The following is a 21,673-nucleotide window of genomic DNA, read 5'->3' as shown; positions in this document are numbered from 1 at the left end:
CATTTAAGCTAACAAGCTACACATGCCTGAAAGGGATGGCCGCCCAGTAGCCAGCCCTGGAAGTTCACGTCCATGACAGAGTCATTGAACAGTGCAGTGCAAGTATGCAAATGAACTGCTGAAAAACGTGTTTTTGCTCTAGTGAGTAGCCTTTCCACTGGGATTGCGCCATTATAGAATGTTTCTGTGAATCAGGCCCTTTGGCCCATAGGGCCCCCTGAGCACTATTTTATGCATCGCATCTTCAATCCAGGACAGGCAGCTGTCAAGGATGCAGGCAACCACAAATGTAACTCACTCTCTTTGGGGTTCGTTAGAGTGGTACAAAGGGACATCCTTTTCATTGGAGCACTGGGGTATGTTTAGTAAGCACCCTGAATGTTAAGGTGGGTTTAAACAATGCGTGAAAAAAAGCCCTGTAACTAAATGAGAGAATAGAATCGGCCATTTCAGTTAACAAAACACACTTGCCACAGCGCCTCCCAGTAGTCATCCCTAGAAGTTCACCTCCGGTTCAGAGCCACTGAGTAATGCATTGTGGGTATGAAAATAAGACGAAAAACATGCATTTGTGGTCATAGAAATTTTCTTTTTCCTGCAGGGCTGCACTATTTTATACAAACCTTTATCAACCCCAGACAGACAGCTCCCAAGGATGCAGACAACCACACGTGTGTTTCACCATAATTACCTAAATCCCTTTCAATTGGATGCATAGATAAGGGCGTGTCATATATGACCAGTGTAATGTGGGTCAGAATAACTGAAAGGTTTAAAGTTGAAAATGACAGCCCTTGCCCTGTCTGGATTGCTACATTGGCTGTGGGCAGTATGACCCAAATATGATGATAATAGAGCTCTAAAGTGACTGAAGTATTCAGTTTAAAATGAAACTGCTCCATGTTACCAAGGATTCCCAGCCTACCGGGGAATAGTCACAGCATTTGAATCTGTGATATGATATGGTATTTTTAACACTCCTGTACTCAAGTGTTACTAGGCGCCACAAGACAAGGAAGGGTGAGACAGTGAGAAGAGAGGACAAACGATCCTACTAGGCCTTGTGTCATTTGGATTGTGTAAGTGTGACAACAAAGCACAAGGGGAGAAGGAGAGGGGGTAGTGCAGGGGAGAGGATAAGGGAAAGTGCGGTCAGGGTACCATGGCTCTGAGTAAGTGCAGCTAGGGCAGCACGGCTCTGGGTAAGTGCAGGAAGGCAGGGGGAGTAGGAATTACAGTCCCTAGGTAAGCAGTGGGCCTGGAGGAAGTGCAGGAAGACAGTTCATGGAGGGGCCTGGTACCCTATGAGACTTTGAGAGTACCCAGCAACCAGCCAGGGCAGGCAGACAGGAAGGTTAGCAAGGAAGAGGGAGAGAGAGAAGGCAGAGGAGAAAAGGAAGGCCTTGAGCAGCTTCCAGAACATCAGGTTGCCCGGCTCAAATTTGAGAGGGACGGCGAGGCCATGCCAGAGGGTGGCACCTGCAGAGGAAAGAGATCTACCTACCACTCTCTGCTTGGAGAAGCGTCAGACCCTCAGAGAGTTTGAGGTAGCTCACCGAAGGGCTCTAGAGGGAAGGTATTTAGGTAAAGTAAGTTGGATATGGTACGGCCCCTGGTCCCAGAAAGCCTTGTGGACGGTTCTAAGGGTCTTGAACTTGATCCATGCAGCCACCAGGAGCCAGTGCATAGATTTATGGACTGGAGAGATGCGGTCCCTGGGCTTGAAGCCAAGGATAAGGCTTGCAGTCCTGTTCTGGATTAGTTGAAGGGGTTGAAGTGTACAGTTAGGCAGATTGAGAAAGAGGCTGTTGCAGTAGTCCAGTCTGGAGACCAGCAGAGCTCTGGAGACAGTAAACTTCTGGGGGATGGTGAGAAAAGGTAGAATACCTCTGAGGAGGTTCTGCTGGAAGTGGGCCTTCTTGGCAAAGTCCATGATGCAAGGAGAGAAGGGGAGGGTGGATTTGAAGATGATCCCAAGGTTTTTAGCCTCTGAGGAGGCCATGAGTAGACGGCCCAAGGAGGGTAGCCAAAGTGCGAGGGGAAAAGCGGGATCAGGGGTCCCAACGAAATGAATATCAGTCTTAGTGGTGTTGAGGCAGAGATCGTTGGAAGCGCACCATTCCTGAATCGCGAATAGACAATCAGGAATGAGAGTGGAAGGAGACAAGGCTGAGGGAAGCCTGAAAGAGAGCTGTGTATCAACAGCATAACACTGGAAGTTAGACGAGAAGATGGAACTCAGGTGGGCCAAAGGGGCCAGGTAGACATTGGAAAGCCAGGGTGAGAGGATAGAGCCCTGGAGGAAACCACAAGTGGAGAGAGAGGAGGTGGAAAGAAACGACCCAAGTTGGACCTGGGACAGTCTGTCCAGAGGAAAGAGGTCAGCCATGCCAGAGCCTGATCCGTGAAGCCTGGGTTCTCGCAGAGTCGATTAATGAGGATGGCGTGATTGACCGTATTAAAGTTAGAGAAAGGTGAAGGAGGATTAGAGAGCAGATCTTCACAGGTGTTCAGAAGAGCAGTTTCTGTGCATCTGGCTGCTCTGAAGCCAGACTGGTGGTCATGAAGACAACCAACAGATTCAGAGTGGAGGGTTAGCTGGGAGATGGCCAGCTTTTCCAGGAACCTGCCCAGGAAAGGAATGATGGCGTTCATGCGATAGTTTGCCGGACAGGAAGGATCAGCAGAAGGCTTTTTTAGAAGGGGGTACAAAAGGGAGTGCTTGAGGAGAGAGGGGAAAGATTCAATGGTGATGGAGTGATTACAGAAATATGAAAGATCCAATGCTGGAGAACCTCTCTCACAACGACATCACAATGCTCCTTGTTTACATAACCATCTAACATCACAACATGTTGCTCGTTTACATAAACTTCATATCCTTTCTCCTTACAGATGATAGTGGGCTGTACAAACACAGTGCTTAGCTGGCTCACACTGTGCCTGCACCTTGTTGCAATGAAAAGGTCACATTCTGTGATTGTGGAAAGGCCTGCAAACTGTCCACAAACTTTGTGTCTGTTAAATTACATGTACTGGTGTGCGAAAACCACTTGCCTATTTTTCACGACAATATCTACTGTGAACAGTGATTGTGAGTGACAGAGAATTTGTGTGTATATGTCCCCACACATGCTTATGTGTGTATGTGTTAGTTTTGTTTGCTACTAAATAGGATGAACTGCCTTTAACCAAAATGTCAGGTTTTATTGGTTACCTTTCCCTGTGGCTGCGTCCCCATAATGTCACTGAACTCCTGGCAGCTTGCTACAAACAGGTGCCACATTATCTACCATTTGCTCCAGTGCTGAAAATTGAACGAACATACTTTGCAACATTTCTGCTGATTGTGCAATATAAAATGGATCAACCCGGTTTTACTATAACCCATATTATCTTACTATTTTCTGAATATAATTTAAATGGGTTTGGACATTTCTTCTGCCAGTGTGATAAGAAATAGAGTGTACACCAAGTTTTTCTGGGATGCCAAAACATTATATTTTCATTTAAGGCAATAACATTGAGCACATAAGCTGTTTTTTCTCATTGTTTTGGTTTCTCCAATAAGGAACCAAAACATACATGTTGTTCCACTTTATTTCAGCAATACAACTAATACAAAACTAACACATTAATTTGTAACCTGGTGCAAACGAACATAGGTAATATAGATTGGTACAAAATCTGCTTGCACTATCCCATATTACAAAAGGATCAAATATTACATTTGCTCAATTTTAGCACCAGTAACTATGTTAGATAATTTGACTCCTCATGTCCAACATTCAAACGCAATTGATTATTAACATCGTTTCGTGCTCTGTGCAAAATAAACTCTACTTTGCTTTGTTTATTATGCTACGGCTTGCACATATTTTCACGTTACAAATACTTTCCTTAATCTCTTTAAGGAGGAGGAGGTGAATGAAAGCTATGAAATAATGAGCACAGAATATGAAGAATTAATAAAGTTAAAAAGAACAGGATCTATTCAAGCAAAGAATTTAAAAAGCAAATTTGAAAAAATTGGAGAGTTATCGGAAGAAGAAATTCAGAAAAAAATTGAAGAAGAACGGGCAAGAAGAAAAGCAATTGACATGGAAATAAGAGAAAGAGAAGCAGAAAACTTCCAAGATGTAAGTGGTTTCTTATGTTTCTGTGTGATAACGTAATCATTAATCTCAAGCCTATGATCATTTCATAAATTCTTTGCCATTTACTAATTCCACACCTTACTGTCCCTGAAGATCTTTTAAGATATTTTGGTGTGTTATGATTGTTCTTCACTAAGCAGCTACCTCTAATTTAACACCCCATGGTATACAATCCCACCCGCAATTCTGGGACAAGAAACAGGCTGTATTAGGAATCAACAATTGTTTTATTCAAATGAAATAATTAGAAAGGTGGGCCCCTAACTTAATGCTGGGCGGAATCCATCACAGTAAAATACATACACATTGATATCTGGTTTGCAGAATTATGAATTGGCCTGCCTGTGCAAATCTCACTAAGAAACCATTGACATAAGTAGTCTTTCAATCCATCCATTATTATATTTCTAAATACCTCTAAATATCAGTCTCTAAATCATAAAATACAAATTACATTTGCTTCCACGCTTCTTTTCGGACAGTATAGGTTATGCTTTGCTTTCACTACATGTCACACAGAAAGATGCATGTGCTATATATTTCCCACTAGTAATATGTTTCCATGTGCAATGTGATGTGGTCACTTTCCAGCCTAAGCTTGTACATGAAACAGTAGCTCTAGTAAGTTGTCCTATCAATTTATTATGCAGAGAAAGTTGATTTATCTACTCTGTGTATCCACCGAACAACTATGCCCCCAATACCTTTGGATGCTTTGAGTGTATGAAATTCGGGGTTCTCTAACTTTAACACAAGATCATTCTGGGAATTGTACTGTTCATTAGGAAGTGCACCTTTTCTATGGAAATACCTTTCATCCTAATCCATTTTTAAATATCTACATCTTTCACAGGTGTTGATTTATAAATTCTCTGTCCGGCTATGAAGCCTGTGCATCGGTTCAGAGCACCAACTGTTGACTATACACTCAGTTCAATTTATATGGCTATCATTTACAAATGTATGTGCTCTCCGCACTGGCACATCCTATCCACACTACACTGTGCACACAGCACAGAGAAAGGCAGACAAATTGGTTCTATTGGTTCTTTAAATATATTCCCAATCGGCTTTCAATACAGTAAAAGCAGCACATGTTTCACACTAACAAGCTAGAACATCCTATTTCCATTCTGTTGGTGGTAATTTATCAGCCGTTGTACGCTATCAACAGGACACTGCAAAATGTTCTACAATCAAGTCAGATTTCACTTGCCTTCAAATATAGTGAGAAAGCAATGTTGCATCCTCACACTAAAACATTAAAGAATTGTATTTGGAATGTGCAACACCTAGTGGCAATCTCTCCCAGTCCACTTGCTCCTGTGACTTAGCAGAGAAATAGTCCTATAGGGTCCATGTCTAATTACATTGGGGGAATGTTCATACTTAATGTTGAATAATTGTTTATGGCATAGTTCCAGCAAGGACCCACAAGGGGTTTCCGGCAATTCCCAACCAGCAAGGCATCTTTCTCTGTCCTCTTGGAAAGCAGGTCTGCCTCAGATAAAATATGCTTCAGGCTTTCTCTTTTATGAGGCCCAATTAGCTTCAGATAATATTATAGCCCAGCACTCACTCATTTGGATTAGGTGTTCCCTTATCTGCAGCTTTCAAAATCAGGGAGCTCTCTCCTATTTCCCTGTGTGTTTCTGCTTAAGAATGGTTTCATATTTCCACACTATGCCATGGTGACCTCAAAACTTTTAATTGGTCATTTCCACTGACCTGCTTAGCAAGCTAATACTCCCAGAGAATACACCCCTTGATCACATAGGTTGATCATATTTCTGCTCACGAGGCAGAGTGGGAACTGTTCACTTTTGTACTCAATCATATGTCCTCCATATTTCATTGTTGCAACATGACACTTCGTTGAAATATGTATTTCTACTGACAAATTCCAAAACACCCAACATAAGTATATGCAATGAAATAAGACTTCATTATTTATATTTATGTTTTTATTAATTACTATTCATTATTTTATCAAAATATAGTGTTTAATCTAATTTTTGTAGAGGAGAATCTCATGGTTTCATAACATCTTTTATGTTACTCTAAAACCCATAGTTGGGATTTTATGGATATACATGTTTTTCCAATGCACCAATATTCTGATTCAAATGGTCCACTTGTTTTCTTGTTTGTCAGCACAATGAACCATGTGAGCAGCTCTCAGGGGCTCTTTTGAGAAATGTTCAGTCAATGATTGATATGAATAGCTGACAAGCCCCTTTCAAGTTGAGGTCCTATTAGTACCACATATGGTAGATTTATTTATTAAGCTAATGTCAAGAGATGACATCTATAAGTGCAGTTTGGCCTTTCAAGCACTGGGCCTGGAAAACAGAGCCCCATATCATGTGCTATTAAATGACTTCAATTCAGCAATCCCACTAAGTCAGTTCCTCGTCTGGGACGCCCAAGGGGAGCCCTTATTTATATATTTTTATGACAAGTTATACTCTGGATGATAAACCCTTATATAACGCCCCTCTCTTTGAATCCCCCTGACCTCACTGAGCCAAGAAGTAGGTTTGTTTTGCAATTTAAAAGATTTATTGGAACAATTAAACAATATATATATTACACTTTTATAATAAATTAATATTTGATATCACACTTAAGAATATGACAGTGATCAACACTGGGTGATGTTACACTAGCACACTGATTTAATTACTTAAGAGTTAGTATAGGGAGGAAAAGGTAACTGAGAATGCTTTTATGGTTTCAAGGAAAAACAATGATGGAAAGAATGCAGTACAGAAATAACGGGTAGGGTTTCACAAGAGATAATATGTTCACTTTTCCCCTGGTGGCAATTCACTCCCCCCTATGCAATATAAGATGGAAGGGAGAGCACACAGTTCTCAGGAATACAATCAAATGTAGTTCAGCTCCCCCCTAGCAAGCTTAGATCACAGGGATGATTTTAAAACACAGGCAAAATCCTTTTAAATGTGGTGGCAATGAAGTAAAATATGCTAAAAATGGTTTTTAATTCCCTATAAGAGATTCAGGGTGGGTGATAGCTACTTTAAATTAGTTCAGGATCACTTCAGCAATGCTCTATGAATGATTGCCAGGTTGCAAACGAATTTCAGCAAAGGAAAGCAAGAAGCTGCTATTTTGACAAGTGAAGAAATTTGAGCCAAATCGCAAATCGCGGCACTTTTTCCGAGTGTGTCAAGCGCGATTACGGAAAAAGTATAATGAACAGTCATTGGAAAGCCTAGAATCTTAGCTTTAAAATGAAAGTTAAATCTCGCCTCTAGCACAAACGGTTCAAGAGAAACAGACGATTTTATGAAGGTAGATTTTCAGAAATGAAATAATGATTCAAAATGGCAAAATTACACTTTTACAGGTTGAAAATCAGAGAAGGGACACACGATTCCTATGATGCAGTTCTGGACAGGTTCAAATGTTTTGAATCAGATTATTTTAAGCTAAGAGATGGGTTCTGCACAGTTCTAGCTGGGTACTCACACTATGAATTTGAAATAGGCCATCAGGGTCTGGTCAGGTTGGGACTGGACTCCAGGTGGTTGTTTCAGAAGTCACAGCTATCTGGGTCAGCTCTGCTCTGCTGGTCTGGATCTCTAGTTCTGGTCTCTCTGGTTCTGATCCGGTCTGTGGTTCTGCTGTCGGCACTTCTTTCTGGGTCTGCTATCGGTTCTGGCAAAAGTTCTTGGCAAAGAATTCAACAGCTCGCCCGCCTGTAGAATAGTTTGGTTGGATTGCTGGATTCTGAAGGTTTGCTGAAAAAGGATTTAGCTGGTGGTCCAGGCCTCTCTGCTTTAAGTTCTGGAGTGAAGATCTGGAGTGAGGTTCTGGAATTCTCCGTCAGCGTGCTGCGCAGGAATTCAGTTGAAGGTTGGAAAATGAATGTCCCTGTCTGGCTTCCAGTGGCTCTTTTTATGTCTTTTGAAAATGGGTGTGGATGCTAACTTTCTGTGCCCACCCCACTCATGATTTGATAGGTCAAGGATTTCTCTTTGGCCTGATTTGAGAAGGGAGCAGTGAGTCATCAGGTGTCATCTTTATGGCATACAGAAAAACACTCCCCGTTGCTTTTACTTAGAAAATGAATTTTTCATAACTAACAGGTTTCCCAGATACACACGTCATTGACATTACATGTACATATCATATATCACATAAGGTAGTTTCTGTTCTAACTCTGATCTTTCTAAGAGCATGGATTAAGAAATGACAACATTTTGCGCTTTTTGGTTGGTTTACCAATATTGGATTTTTACCAAAAATGACACAGATGTACACCATCTCTCTACACATATTCCAGTGAATTTTCATTTTTCTAGCTTGAACCCCGTGTCTGCAATCTCCATAATTCATGGGTTTTGCCTCAGAACGTGGTACAGAGTTCTAACACCTCTTAAAATGTGCACAGAAAAATCACAAGAATAATGATATTAATTATATAATTTTGACAAGTCCGTACTATGAATTATCCATCTTTTTAAAATTATGCTTTGGCCCAGAGGGGTGTGGTTTCCCAAAGCACATGGTGGAATTTCTGGTTTGTCCACTTCCTCCAACTGAAGTTGCTCACAGAGGCACTGCCCCTCCCCGTTTCTCTCAAGAGGAAGCCATTTACGACCCCCCCCTAATTTAACATTTGCCTGAGCCAAGGAAGGCTAATTGTTCAGTTTCCTGCAGTCCCCAGCTGCTCCTCCCCTAATCCAATCAGAGAGGTGTCATCTCCCTTTGGTGGGGGCAGCAGAATGCAGCCAGGCCTGGTAAGAGTGGCTGAGCAAGTTTCAACTCCTGTCGGGGGTAGTTGCCAGGCAGAATTCAATCTCTTTAAGCCAGGCGTCAGCTAAATGTCACTTTTGTTCCCAGTTTTACTTCATCCAAATCAAACTTACAATTTTTACACATGCAGCTAGAACGCTGATTCTAAGTTCAAAACTATGACATTTAACAGTTACAAACTATGTGACACTCAACAGTAGGTCACTCATTTATTTTAAACATTTAGATTTTAGTGTCTTTCAGTCCAATTTCACGTCAGCTGCTGACATCCACAGCTCAGCCAGTTTCATTATGAACATTATTTTGGGCTCTTTCTTTTCCCAGATTTTGTATGCACACAAGTCTACCTTCTGCCAAATGTATGCTGGTGTTCAGTGAGATTTTTGAATATCTTGCAATGTTTAAAATAGGCATTTTTAGCTTGCATTTCAGAGAAACAAAGGTGATTTCAAAGTGCTTTTTGAGCCAACCGGCACTGCTGTTTTTCCTTTTGCACACATTTCACCCATGGCACTCCTGGCCCATCACGCTCGCACTGGTGGGTGGTAGGTCAGGTGACCATTTTGGTGTGCGCAAAAACTGCGCGGTATTCCTGGATCCTGGCGCAAATGTGGGCTTTTCCGCCATCTTGGATTTCCTAAGCCCACAGCACCAAATGTTGCAGCATAATAACTCAAACATGGGTCAAAACCCCTGACAGTGCTCAGTTTAGGTTATATCTCTTCAGAGGACCATGGACTTATCTCCCTTGGGATGTAAAGATATACTTTTCTAATGATATTTCTCTTGAGATGAGCTTGTGTGGGGGGTCGGTGGGGGTTCCCATTACTCAGAGTCCCTGAATGGATGGATGTTTGTTATAGGCAATGTAATGTGTTTCATTATGGCTAATAAAAAAAGGTCTGTTTTCTCAACATGGGAAAAAGTTTCTCCTAGGATTTCAGCCAAACAGTAATGAATTCCCTATTTTGAAGACTCATATGTAACTAAGCACTTAGGACCTCATTACGAGGTTGGTGGTAACCCACCGTTGCCACCGGCAGGTTGCCACCAACCTAATAACACAGATTCTGCCACCTTAGAACCCGGTGCTATCGGACATGTCCCGGCAGGTCGGGATCTCAGGTGGCAAAAAATGTTGTACTCCACGCGAATGGGTGTAAGGAAGCACCAGCACCATTGTCAGCAGTACTGGTGCTTCCATGGTGTCCCTGCCTACTGGGGGGATGCACCCGGCAGGTCAGACGTGCCAGGCGCATTTGTGCCGGCAGGTCGAGTTGTAGTCTGCCGGTCCAGAAAGGGTGCCGGTACATTGCTATCGGCACCCTTCTGTCCGGACAGGCAGACTCATAATGAGGCACTAAGTCTATTTACAATAGGTTTCTATTTGCATTTACCAGTGCATTGCCATATTCTTATATTCCACTATAGCTTTTACCTTTCTCATCAACAGCAGATTCCATTTATTAGTCCAAACGTTGCATCAGTGAAGTGCAGTTTTTGAATGAGTGCAAGTGTGCATTGCCACTATACATATTGGCACTGACACAATTCTTTTACCTGGTGCAACAATTACACTGTGGTATTAGAATTTCTGTAATATGGGCACTAATTGGCAGTCGTGGTTTGTCCTGTCATTTTCTCTCATATATATCCTCAAGTGGAATGCACACCTATTTTCGTAAAGGTTAAACAAAATATTAATAGAAGACTCTGCAGACAGTTAAGAAAGATCTTTGAGGAAAGGTTAACACACCCTGGCTTTCTGTGTATTCTCTAATCAAATATTCAAGGCTATCCTATCTCTACGTCAGACCACTGTCAGTCATTACTGTTAAAAATAGATATACAGTATTGAATTCTCCATGAAAACTATAAGTTCATAGGGCGTCTATCCTAAAGAAAGCATAGCCTTGCGATTTTGTCCTGTGATTTTCCCATAAATGCTACATCAGGCGGGAAGGCATTCATAGACAATAAATGAATTAATTAATGACATGCTTATAAGGCACAAAACGGCCAAAGGCCTCAGTGCGCACTGAAGAAGTGATCATAGAGGGAAAAAAAGTCAAACCAGAGAATCAAAGCAGAGAACTACAACGCCTTAATCTATGGAGTTGAATAGAAAAGTTTGATGGCTTTTTTGAAATGACACAAGTCAGGAATCTTTCTGAGATCAATTGGAATCGAGTTCCAGCTGAGCGGGGAACAAATAGCTAGTACCGCCAAAGTTCTGTAGTTTATAATGCAGTTGAGAAAGCTTTTCCAGAACATTACTTTCTTCCTCTTTGTTCTCCCTACTCTCAATTTCATGACTTCCTTTTGAATCTTGTCTTCTTTGTCACTTTCTATAGATTGTTTTCAAATGCATGCATGGTCTGGCTCCCCTATCACTCTGCTTTTCTCTTGTTCTAAGTCACCTCGCTCCCCTTACGATCACAGAATCTATTTAATTTAACTGTTCCTAAGCCTTCTTGTGCTTTGTCTCGTTTCCGCTCTTTTACTCTTCTGGCTCTTAAAGACTGGAACGCTCTTCCCCTCTCACTTCGATCCGCGTCATCTCTTTGTATTTTTCACAAAACAAATCTCAAAATCTAGCTTCTATCTTCTCCTGTCTCTTAAATTCTTTGGTTTCTCTCTCTTCTGGTGTAACTTGTACCTATGCTAAATTTCTATCATTATGAATTGTGCTTTTTTATTGTTCAGTACCTTGGGCGAAAGGCGCTCTATAAATTAAATTAAATTAAATGAAAGGAAAATCCAAGGCAGTGGGCAGCAGGGTCTCCTAAATTATTACCATGATCATTATCATGACCAATCTGCATAGCTAAACCCAAAGGGAGGATTCAAGCTTCCTGTCATGATGCCGGTGGCCACACTCTGCAGTGAGACTCCAGCACTTGAGGTGCTGGTTCGATACCCACCGCTCCGCTAACAAAGTGGTGGGAACATCATCAGGTGGCATCACCCAAACTGGCAACCACTTAAATAAATGTTGGTTTTCAGGGACCGACATGAGCCTTAATTAAAGTGGCCATTTCAGCCACACACAAATGTCTGGCAGGGATAGGTTTTTCTTTGCCTATGTTAGATCCAGCAATTCACTGTCAATATATTCTGATACTGCTATGCAAACAAAACTCTGGCCAAGGTCCTGTTTACATTTGTAAAGTTTGTGTGCCAGACTGTTTTCACTAAGGCGTTTTCCATGAGGCTGCACCTCCCCTCAGTTATGAAATAATGAATTGCACTTTGGATTGTGGATCTCAAAATATTGCAGTCTATATAAACATGAAACTACAATTAAGTTACAATCACTTAGTAAGTTTGAGGTTTTCGAGGTACCTCATGAATTACATCATGTCTTGAGGGAATTTTGTTAACTTGTCTCCATTGTCTCCAGCACATTCACTATTCAGTATGGCTTCAGAAAACATGGTGAATGCTGTGAAGTCTCTTTAATTAAATGGGCATCATTACAAGTTTGCCGGTCCGTTAACAATGATACCGGTAAGCTTGCCGTTACCATTGTTACCAGACCGGCAAACTACGAGTTCTGCTCGCGGGTGCCTTCCCGCCCGCCAGGTCTGACCTGGCGGGCATACCGGCGCCCGTGAGCAGAGCATGTCGGATGCACCGGCACCATTCACGAATGGTGCCGGTGCATCCGACCTCCCATTCTCATTGAGCCCTATAGTGCTCAAATGGAAATGGGGAGTAATGCATTCCGGCGCCTGGGGAAATACAGGGCCCGCCAGGGTTGTAATAGCCCTGTATTTCGCCATTGCCAGGCACCGTAAACATTTGCAAGTTCGGCAGCAGCCTGCCGGTTTTACCTGCAGGGCTACCGCTGAACCTGTAATGAGGCCCAATATCTCTTCCCAGTGACCATACCATGAAGACCTTGCACAAAGTGAGTGAAATTTCGAAGGGAACCATATTGAACATTTTAAAACATGTAGTGGTCATAACAAACACGCCAAGACCCTAGGATTTGTGAAGGGAGAAGCAGCTCAGCCCAATTGCTACTAGATACATCACTGATAATTGATAAGTCACAGAAAACAGACAAATGATAAGGGTATGGGGGAACACCGGAACATTGGCATGTGGTAAGATCTACTTGGTATGTAACACTGAAGGTAGTATAGGGCATGTAGTTTTCCATTCAGCTCTCTGGTGAGAAATCCTAGGTCCTGACTGGAGTACGAAATAAATAATCAAATGTTTTTAGTCTTTTCTCAATCCATGTTTTTAAATAGAACCTACACTGTGATGAACATCAAGAGTGCAAAACCTGCTATTGTGCTCATGGCCACTATGAAGGCACTGGCTAAAGAATTATCTATATGTATACAAATATACATGTGTAGTGTAGCTCCGTCACACACGTATCAAATACATACCTACAAGCAAAGAATATCATCTGAAAATTAGAAATTCCTGAATAGGGCCAGACCGAGAACTGTGGCCCATAATTTCCCAAACCCTAACACTATCAGAATAATTCCTAAGAAAAGATAGTCCAAGAAACGAATTCAAAACTATGAAAAGCATCCAGGAAAATCCCAAAACACCAGATTAAAGTGTCGAAAGAATTATTCCAACATAATGCAAAGACTTTACTAAAGTACCTTCTGAAATAACCAGCAATTACAGTTTTCTCCAATCTAAAATCCAATATGAGCTTAAGGTTTTAATATCCAAACTGTTGTGTAAATTCAGCCCAGAGTCAAATTCGTTCCTTTTCTTGAACAACAAATCATCCACAGGCATCATGCGATGGAACACTGCCCTGATCAGTCATCTTTTTGAATGCCAGTGTCTTTTAGTTTTAGCACCTGTGCAATGTCCACGTGTATCTCCTGTTTAATGTATGCATTTAATGTTGTCGCATTTAGAATCTTCAGTGCTGCTTCAATGTTGGTTTCACTCCAGACCAAAAATATTTTTCAATGGAGAAAAAAAAATATTTTTGCACTAAGCATAATTTTATGAATTACTAATTGTATGAATTTTTATTTGTGTGTCTCTTAATTACATTTTAAGATACAAAAGTACATTCAGGGCTGTGGTTCTGAGCTTCATGCATTTAAAAAGGCATCATTCAGAAAGCAAGGATTGCAGATGAAATGAATGTATAACACAATTTTTAATACTGCATGTATTTATTTATTTATTTATTTAAGGAAGAGGAAGACCTTAAACCAGCAAGAAAATGCGAAGCGCCGTTTGCACATAAGGTTAACATGAAGGCCCGATTTGAGCAAATGGCAAAGGCAAGAGAAGAAGAAGAACAGAGGAGGATTGAAGAACAAAAGCTTCAAAGAATGCAGTTTGAACAGAAAGAAATAGATGCAGCATTGCAGAAGGTACTGAAACAGTCTTAAAATGTTTGAGCAAAGCCTAATTAAAAATGCACAATACGAAAAAAGCTGTCATATAATTTTAAGTCATCGAGACATGGCAAATATTATTTTGCACCTATGACAAAACAGAAAGGCCAATTGTGAATTTTGGGGATTTCGGAGCAATATCATTAATATTGTCTTAGTCCCAAGGTATCTTGAGCGCAGAAGACATTATGTAGTGTGCAAAACCTGATTTTCAGAACCATTTCTTTCTACACTGATTACCCTTAGTGGTAATATATATTTTGTACTATATTTATATTATTCTAAGGGAATGGGACCAACTGGGATAGATATCATTTCAACTCAAGTTTATTTTGGAAACATGATTTCATAAAAACATGAGTAAAAATACATGTAACATAAAAGTAAATAGATACAAAATATGAACATGCTTCACCGTAAAATATGATGTAATGAATCATAAACTATAGGAAAAGATAACATCAATATCTAAAGCCCAGCTATCTGCACCTACATCAGTCTGCAGCAAAACAAGAGTTGATGTCTGGAACCTCTGGCATTGCTCTGGGCAACCCTCCAGACCATCGTTCTACGCCCGCCAAGCCATTACAAAAGGGGACAGACCATATGCAAATCAGGCTCGGCCCCACCCCACAGCAGCAGCCTTCGTCACCTGAGGCACACGCCCCCTACATAAGTGAGCACTGGTCTTCAGCAATCCCTTCCTACATTCTGCAGCACTTGTCACAGGTGTTGCAAGTCTATGTAAATGAGATTGTATCCTTTCACAAAAAAGAAATAAACGACGCATATTGGTTGAAATTGGACACTCTTCAAACCAGCATCCACCATGTAGCTCTGCTGCTCTGAAACTGTACATTTCAGCCTGCCAATCAAAATGTGCCCTAAGGAACTAGAGGTTCTAAAATGTATATTTAGTACTTTCCGTGTTAGGAAAACAGCACACAACATAAAGTGTTAGGACGTTGGACATTTTTCAGCAACTATCTCTTTATGTGAGATCCCACCATAACATTACCAAAAATGTTTGCTTCACTCTCAGGCTTCCTAAGCATTGGGGTTTTCTTTTTTAATGTGTCTTTGCTCTGTGAAACGGGTGAAAAGATTCTGTAGCTTGTAAAGGCACAGTATGTTTGTCACAAAAGAGAAGACCCTGAACCTAAATTGATGCTGTGCTAAAGTATTACGATTGTATAGGTGATCCTATCCTCCTGTCACCATTCTCTGCCATTAAGGGAACTGTTATGTCTGTAGGTCAAGTTGATGCACACAACAAATACAAACACTCTTTTCCAATGCCATCATCAATTAGAAATCCTCACCTGCAGTTTGGGGCTACACCACTGAAACCACCCCAGGTTGAAATTTCACCCACACGCAGGAAATAAAAGATGGAAATCCTGGCCATAAGTGTTTCAATCGCAGTCCCATTTTGCTAGATGCGGACTAATAGAGATCTTCACCTGAAAAATTAATCTCCTTATCTTCTGATAACATCCATACTCATGATATTACTGAACCTAGCACATCATATAATTACTGCTGTCCAAAACACAAGTTCTACATGTTTGTGATAGCTTACTTTAAAACCAAGCTACGATAGCTTCCAGTATAAATTACCCAGACGAAAGAAAAAACACTACCATGCGTTGTGGCTCTCAGACTAGAAAAGCAGATCATGAACTCTTGCAATCCAATGTTTTTTTCTTGCCAAGGCAGTTCTCGCAAGTAAAACACAAAGGAATCACTTATGTCTACAAAAGTTAGTTAGATAGACTCTTGGGGTTGATCTACAGCCTTCAAAAAAGGTATATGACAAATATTAACAATGATGCAATACATTTTGTTTGTAGTTTAAAAAAAATGTAGGAACCCCTCATTATAAAATGTGAAATCCCGTTAAAATAGCTACTAGTTGACTACATACTTTACTGGCAGTCAACAAAGTGAATGCTTGACCAAATATCACACGGTCAGTTGTTGGTTGTTGTAGGATAGCGATACTTACTGTTGTCAGGACTTGGGAGGAGTTCAGGGTGGTACTGAGGCGGGTATATTGGTTTGTGTTAACTTGTTCCTGAAAAATGCAAATAAAAGTGGTTACTAAAAAGAGAAATGTTGATGTTTTATTGCAGAAAAAAGAAGATGAGGACGAAGAAGAGGGTAGTATTGTTAATGGGTCTACTTACGAAGACGAAGAAGAACATGCCCGGTCTGGAGCACCATGGTTCAAGAAGCCTCTAAAAAATATGTCAGTTGTGGACAGTGAGCCTGTGCGATTTACAGTGAAAGTCATTGGGGAGCCAAAGCCTGAAGTTACATGGTGGTTCGAAGGAGAAATGCTGCAGGACTGTGAGGACTACCAATACATCGAGAGAGGAGAAACATACTGTCTTTATTTACCCGAAACGTTTCCAGAGGATGAGGGAGAATACATGTGTAAAGTTGTCAACAGCAGAGGCACAGCTGCTAGCTCGTGCATCCTCACCATTGAAAGTAAGAGATAGTGACTTGTGATTCATTCTTGAAAGTTGCTGACATTTTGAACACGCTCTTCCTTTTCTTACAAATCTTTTGTAATTAGCTTTCCTAATGCTTTGCTTCTCTCTTTCCGTTCTAGCTGACGACTACTAATTTTCTGCTTTTGCTGGAATCTCCTTTCTCCACTTTCTTGCTGCTTCCACCTATTTTCCTGCGATGGGGCCCAGCTAAAGGAAAGAAACATCGTTATTGTTTTGATTTGTCATTCCTGTATGTTATGGGTAGTCTTTTGTTCTGACTTTAACAAAACACCTTTGACATCAAATGTTGATGAAAGTGGCCTTTAGCGTCTAACCACGAACTAAGTGTCCAACAACTGTACCATGATGACTATTAACTTTTGTTCACTTGGTTATCTACAAAGTATTTCTCAGTTGAGGATTTTAACTAGTGCCAGAGTAGGTAAGATAAGAAAAACAGTTTGTGCCTTTGAAAATGCCTTTTCTCCAATATATGAAGAGACACATTTATAGCTAACATACCAATGACTTGTGTCATCCTGCAATAAAGACTTTGACTTGCAGTAATAGTTGTTAAATGAGGCCATTGTTCACAGAAGGGCATAAAATGCCATTAAATGTCATTTTAGCACATTGCACTTGATGCATTATACCAAAGAACAGTATTTAACATTTTGTATTATACCAATAAACTTTGAAACTGCAGAATGTGTACTTACCGGAAATATATGTATTTCTCTTGAGGGTTATTGTTTTGAGTTTTCACATGACTTTTAAACTTGGTGTACAGTTCTCAATTAAAGGAGGTACTGTATACAGTATTTAGGAGTAAAAATGTGAACAATTTGTAACTTAATGAAATACGTTTTTCAAATGTGCATTTTAATGTACAACACATATGAAGGGACATAAATCATACATTGATGTACTGGTTACCATGTCTACAAATTCCTTATACTATGATACATTTATTCAACATCTTTTTATGTTTTGCTCCTGCCAATCTCCTTTCTTTGGAGTGTAACAGTTTTTCTTCACAAGCAAATTCACAACAATGCTGTGTGACCCAGATAAACAAACAGCTACATTGTGGAAATTCACCAGTGTACTCCCCTAATGTTTGTGCCAGGAGTGCTCTACTGCCAGCCTCGAATACTTAAGTAATTGAATTTTCTGTTGTTCAACTTATTTGATAAAATGTACTTGTTACCTAATAAAATGTGTAAATGAAGAATGTATTTTCAGTTTGTGTTGTTGATTTTCTTGTTTGAAATCTGTAGTGCGATGTCAAACATTAGTCTGTATACCCCATGTATTTTATTCCAGGATTTTTTCTGAATTATTTAAAAATACTTTTAACATACAGTTTAAAGTAGAATTAAGTGCTGTAATGTTGTTAAGGATTTCAATCAGGCGACACACACCTTGGTCTCGTCCTAGTATGCAGCACACAACTGAAATGCTTATTTTTATGTTAGATTCAATATTGAGATAGTACACCACTAATAACACCCTCCCTTTTCAATTAGCATTTTCTGGTTCAAAGTAACGTTTCTCGTTAGCTCGGTATTCAAAAACCATATTGTTGTGTCTGTACTGTAGACCGGAGTTCCTTCGCTGTCTTGTTGGAGTGTTCCAGAGCTCTCTGCCCTCCTGACACTCCCCAGCCTTCTGTACATTACCAGCGCAAGCTCTGCTCACCTGCCTTGTGCTTTTCTCCGCACGCTGGCAGCTCCAGTGCCTCGGTCTGCATCCGGTCAGTGTCCTCTCTGCTCCATTTCACGGCAGCTCCTGCTGCCCGTTCAGGAGTCTGGAAGTCCCCAGGCTTGGGGGAAGTCACACGGCCCACTTTCTTCATGTCCCCCAAGTCTGCTGGGTGTCTTACCCGCGTCCTGGCTTGCGCTGCTCCAGTTCAACCATGACTGCCTCTTTGCACGTTGCTCCCCATCTTGTGCTCCTTCTCATTTCCTCTGGCTGCTTGATTTCTGTTTATACACCCGGAGCCACTTGACAGGCTGCAGGTGTGACTGACGCATTAGTCCTGCTTGACCATAATCAGGGGGACATTTCTGACCCTCACAACTCTTAGTGTGCATCTTCCTTGTCCCAGTACCAAAGTGGTGAAAAGAAGTCATCTTCACTGCTCTTGACGGTCTCTTCTTTGTCTCAGTACTGTCAGGTGTTATATGTGGGAGATTGAGGGGGATTGGCTTATAATATCCCACAAAGGTTGGGAAAGGGTTATGTTGGTTGTCATTAGGAAAAGGGGAATACCATGTCTCGCCCAGCTTACTCTTAGTCATTTTACTCCTACTTCTAACATGTTTAGGCTTATTATATTTACTGTCATTTTCTGAGTCAATGGAACATTGGGAACAATGTTCCATAATCACTTCTGGAATAGGGTTTTCTTCCTGATGGGATAATATGGGATACTGCATCTTGCCTGTGTATGTCTCACTTCCATACCTTAAGGACCCTCCACTCAGAAGATCCTCCCTCGTTTTACCACCCGAGGGTCAGGATTCGAAAGCAATGGCCTTTCCCTGGCCACTTGTTGTAAGGGAGGCATGATATCACAAGTATGACACTGACAGAAGAGATACAATTTCAAACCATATATTACATTTTTCGGGGCTTTGGAAAAACTCTTGCTTTACCCTATAGTTAGGAAGGGAGTAGCCTCTACCATCAAATAAAAAAGAAACACAGTCCTAGTCAGTCTGTCAAATCAAAGATTGCCTATACTAACAGAACATAATGCCTGTCCTATCTCTTATACAAATCGTGTGTAAAGGGGAATATGTATGCAGAGTAAAATCAGTGTCAAAACATAAAGAATCAATATGACTGAGACAGCTCTCCTTCCCACGTTGGACAGCACAGAGTAAGGCGGTCCCCGTGAACAGGATGACACACTCTGGCTTAGGTTCTCAAAACAAAGGCAGTTCAAAATGTGGACCAAGGCCTGCTTGGCCTTTAATGTTAAAGTCACTTATTCCAGCTTTTAAAAGTTCTTTCACAGTTCAACAAAAATTCACGTAGGTCTCCCTCGGTCGAGCTCAGACCTTTCAAGCACAGTACTTGTAGGGGGCCCCTTCCCCAAGCTTAATTCACATTCTTTAGGGTTCCCTTCCCCTAATATATCACACTTTCGGTCTCCCTCAGCCAGGTTCGGGCCTTTTCCTGATGTCGAAGACTTTCAAATGTGCAAGGTTTTTAATATAGACCTTCACAGGACCCCTTTGACTTTCCCTTCAGCTCAGACTCTTGTGTTATAAGCTCCAGTGTCTCTTGGTCTGGGTAGTTCAGTATCACAAGCACAAACGTTAAACATTCATCTTTTCACTTCCCTTTTTGGTGGGGTTAATCTTGATCATTACGCATTTTAGCACTTTCACTTTGTCACTTTATAACAAAACATTTCACCTTTCACTGAGACTTTCCAGTGGGCTACTTCCTTTCGCCACACCACTCCGCTACTCTGTATCACTGGCTTCACAGTTATCAGTAAATTAAAGTCCCCACAGGTCCGCCATCCTTCGCTTCTCAACCACACGCATGCAGCCTTCAATTGTGAGATATACTGTTGCACCCTCAATCTTTCCTTAACACACAAAGGCCTTTCATGTCGCTCGCCAACTCACCAGCTGTGTGCATTCCTTTCTTGTCTTTGCGGTTTTAATTCACATGTCAAGGTTAATACCACAGGCTTGGCCTCATGATCCCAACTATGTTGTTCACCCGGGAGGGCCACTGGCACCCTTGAAACACAATGCATTGTTCTTGTTTGGGTTATGGCCTTCTCTGTGTATCTTTCACAGCTCTTCTGAGGCAGCAACCTCCTGCAGGGATCTCCTGGGTTTCTCTACCCTTTTCTGTCATCCCTCTGTCAGTCACTCTGCTGAAGTAAGTCTGCCTTAGCCCCAGAAGTTCTGCTCCTTCTTGTGTTCCACCTTACTCAGAGTATGTCTCTATGTTCCTCCTTTTATCCGTGTGGGGAAAGCCAATGGGTATCAGATGTAGGTAATTAAAGTCAAGTGCCTGACTTTGCTTGACCCGATTAGCGGCACATGTCCAATGAGATTTATAAGGGTTAGCCTCTTTACTCTCAGTCACCCTCTTCCCCGGCACAGTGTTTGTGTAGAAAGTGGTGGGAGTTGGAACATTGGAGGATCCTGAAAAATAGTATGGCTCATCGGTACTCGAAAAGGGGTGAGGAATACCGCATCTCACCATCGGTGGTCTCGGCCCCTAACCCCCGTGCTGGTCTTTCACGTAGATATTCTTCTAGTGGCAGGTGGAGGATGACTTAAAGAGGCTATTCTAAGACTTTGGCTCATGATCAGTCATGGTGGGATCTCTACCCTGAGGTGGCAAAGGTTTGCCTATCAAGGGAACACCAGGGATGTAAAACACTCCCAAACACCACAATAGGAAAGAACTCAGAGCCTTATCAAAATTTTGATGAAATCGATAGAAAAAAGTGCATAGATTGTCAAATGAAGATGAGAACTTTCAGAGGACTCCCAACACTTAAATGTGCGCTAACGAATCAGAAGTTGGCCTCCATGGATAGAGCTAAGAGAGTCTCTGTGTATTGGCTGTGGGGCAAAATGACCCAAATCGACTGTAAGAGAACACTAAAAGTGACTGCAGTTTTAAATGTAAACTGCCTTAATGTTTGAATATTTTCCCATCGTCAGACTGGATATCCTCTAACAGCATGTGATTCTATGAAAGATACAATGCTGGAGAAGAATGATCTACCAGTGATGTTTTTCCTATGAATTCTCCTCCCACAGATTCCTCATGCAGGTAGATAGATATTCTC

The 21,673-nt window shown here is 41.3% G+C and overlaps 1 protein-coding gene across 6 annotated transcripts in view; it reads left to right on the top strand.

Annotated features, from left to right (window-relative positions):
* Positions 1-18,077, top strand: part of NEXN (nexilin F-actin binding protein) — a 308,884-nt gene extending 290,807 nt beyond the window's left edge. For all 6 annotated transcript variants that reach the window (XM_069641661.1, XM_069641660.1, XM_069641657.1 and 3 more), the window contains 4 exons: positions 3,915-4,139; positions 14,132-14,314; positions 16,474-16,834; positions 16,959-18,077. In XM_069641661.1, the coding sequence (XP_069497762.1) occupies positions 3,915-4,139; positions 14,132-14,314; positions 16,474-16,834; positions 16,959-16,972 (783 nt within the window). In that variant the 3' untranslated portion in view covers positions 16,973-18,077. The remainder of the gene's footprint in view (positions 1-3,914; positions 4,140-14,131; positions 14,315-16,473; positions 16,835-16,958) is intronic.
* Positions 18,078-21,673: the final 3,596 nt, after the last annotated feature.

This window comes from Ambystoma mexicanum, chromosome 1q (assembly GCF_040938575.1).
Source record: "Ambystoma mexicanum isolate Mex_15411 chromosome 1q, UKY_AmexF1_1, whole genome shotgun sequence".
NCBI classification, from domain to species: domain Eukaryota; kingdom Metazoa; phylum Chordata; class Amphibia; order Caudata; family Ambystomatidae; genus Ambystoma; species Ambystoma mexicanum.
This window is presented reverse-complemented; position numbering and strand designations above follow the sequence as displayed.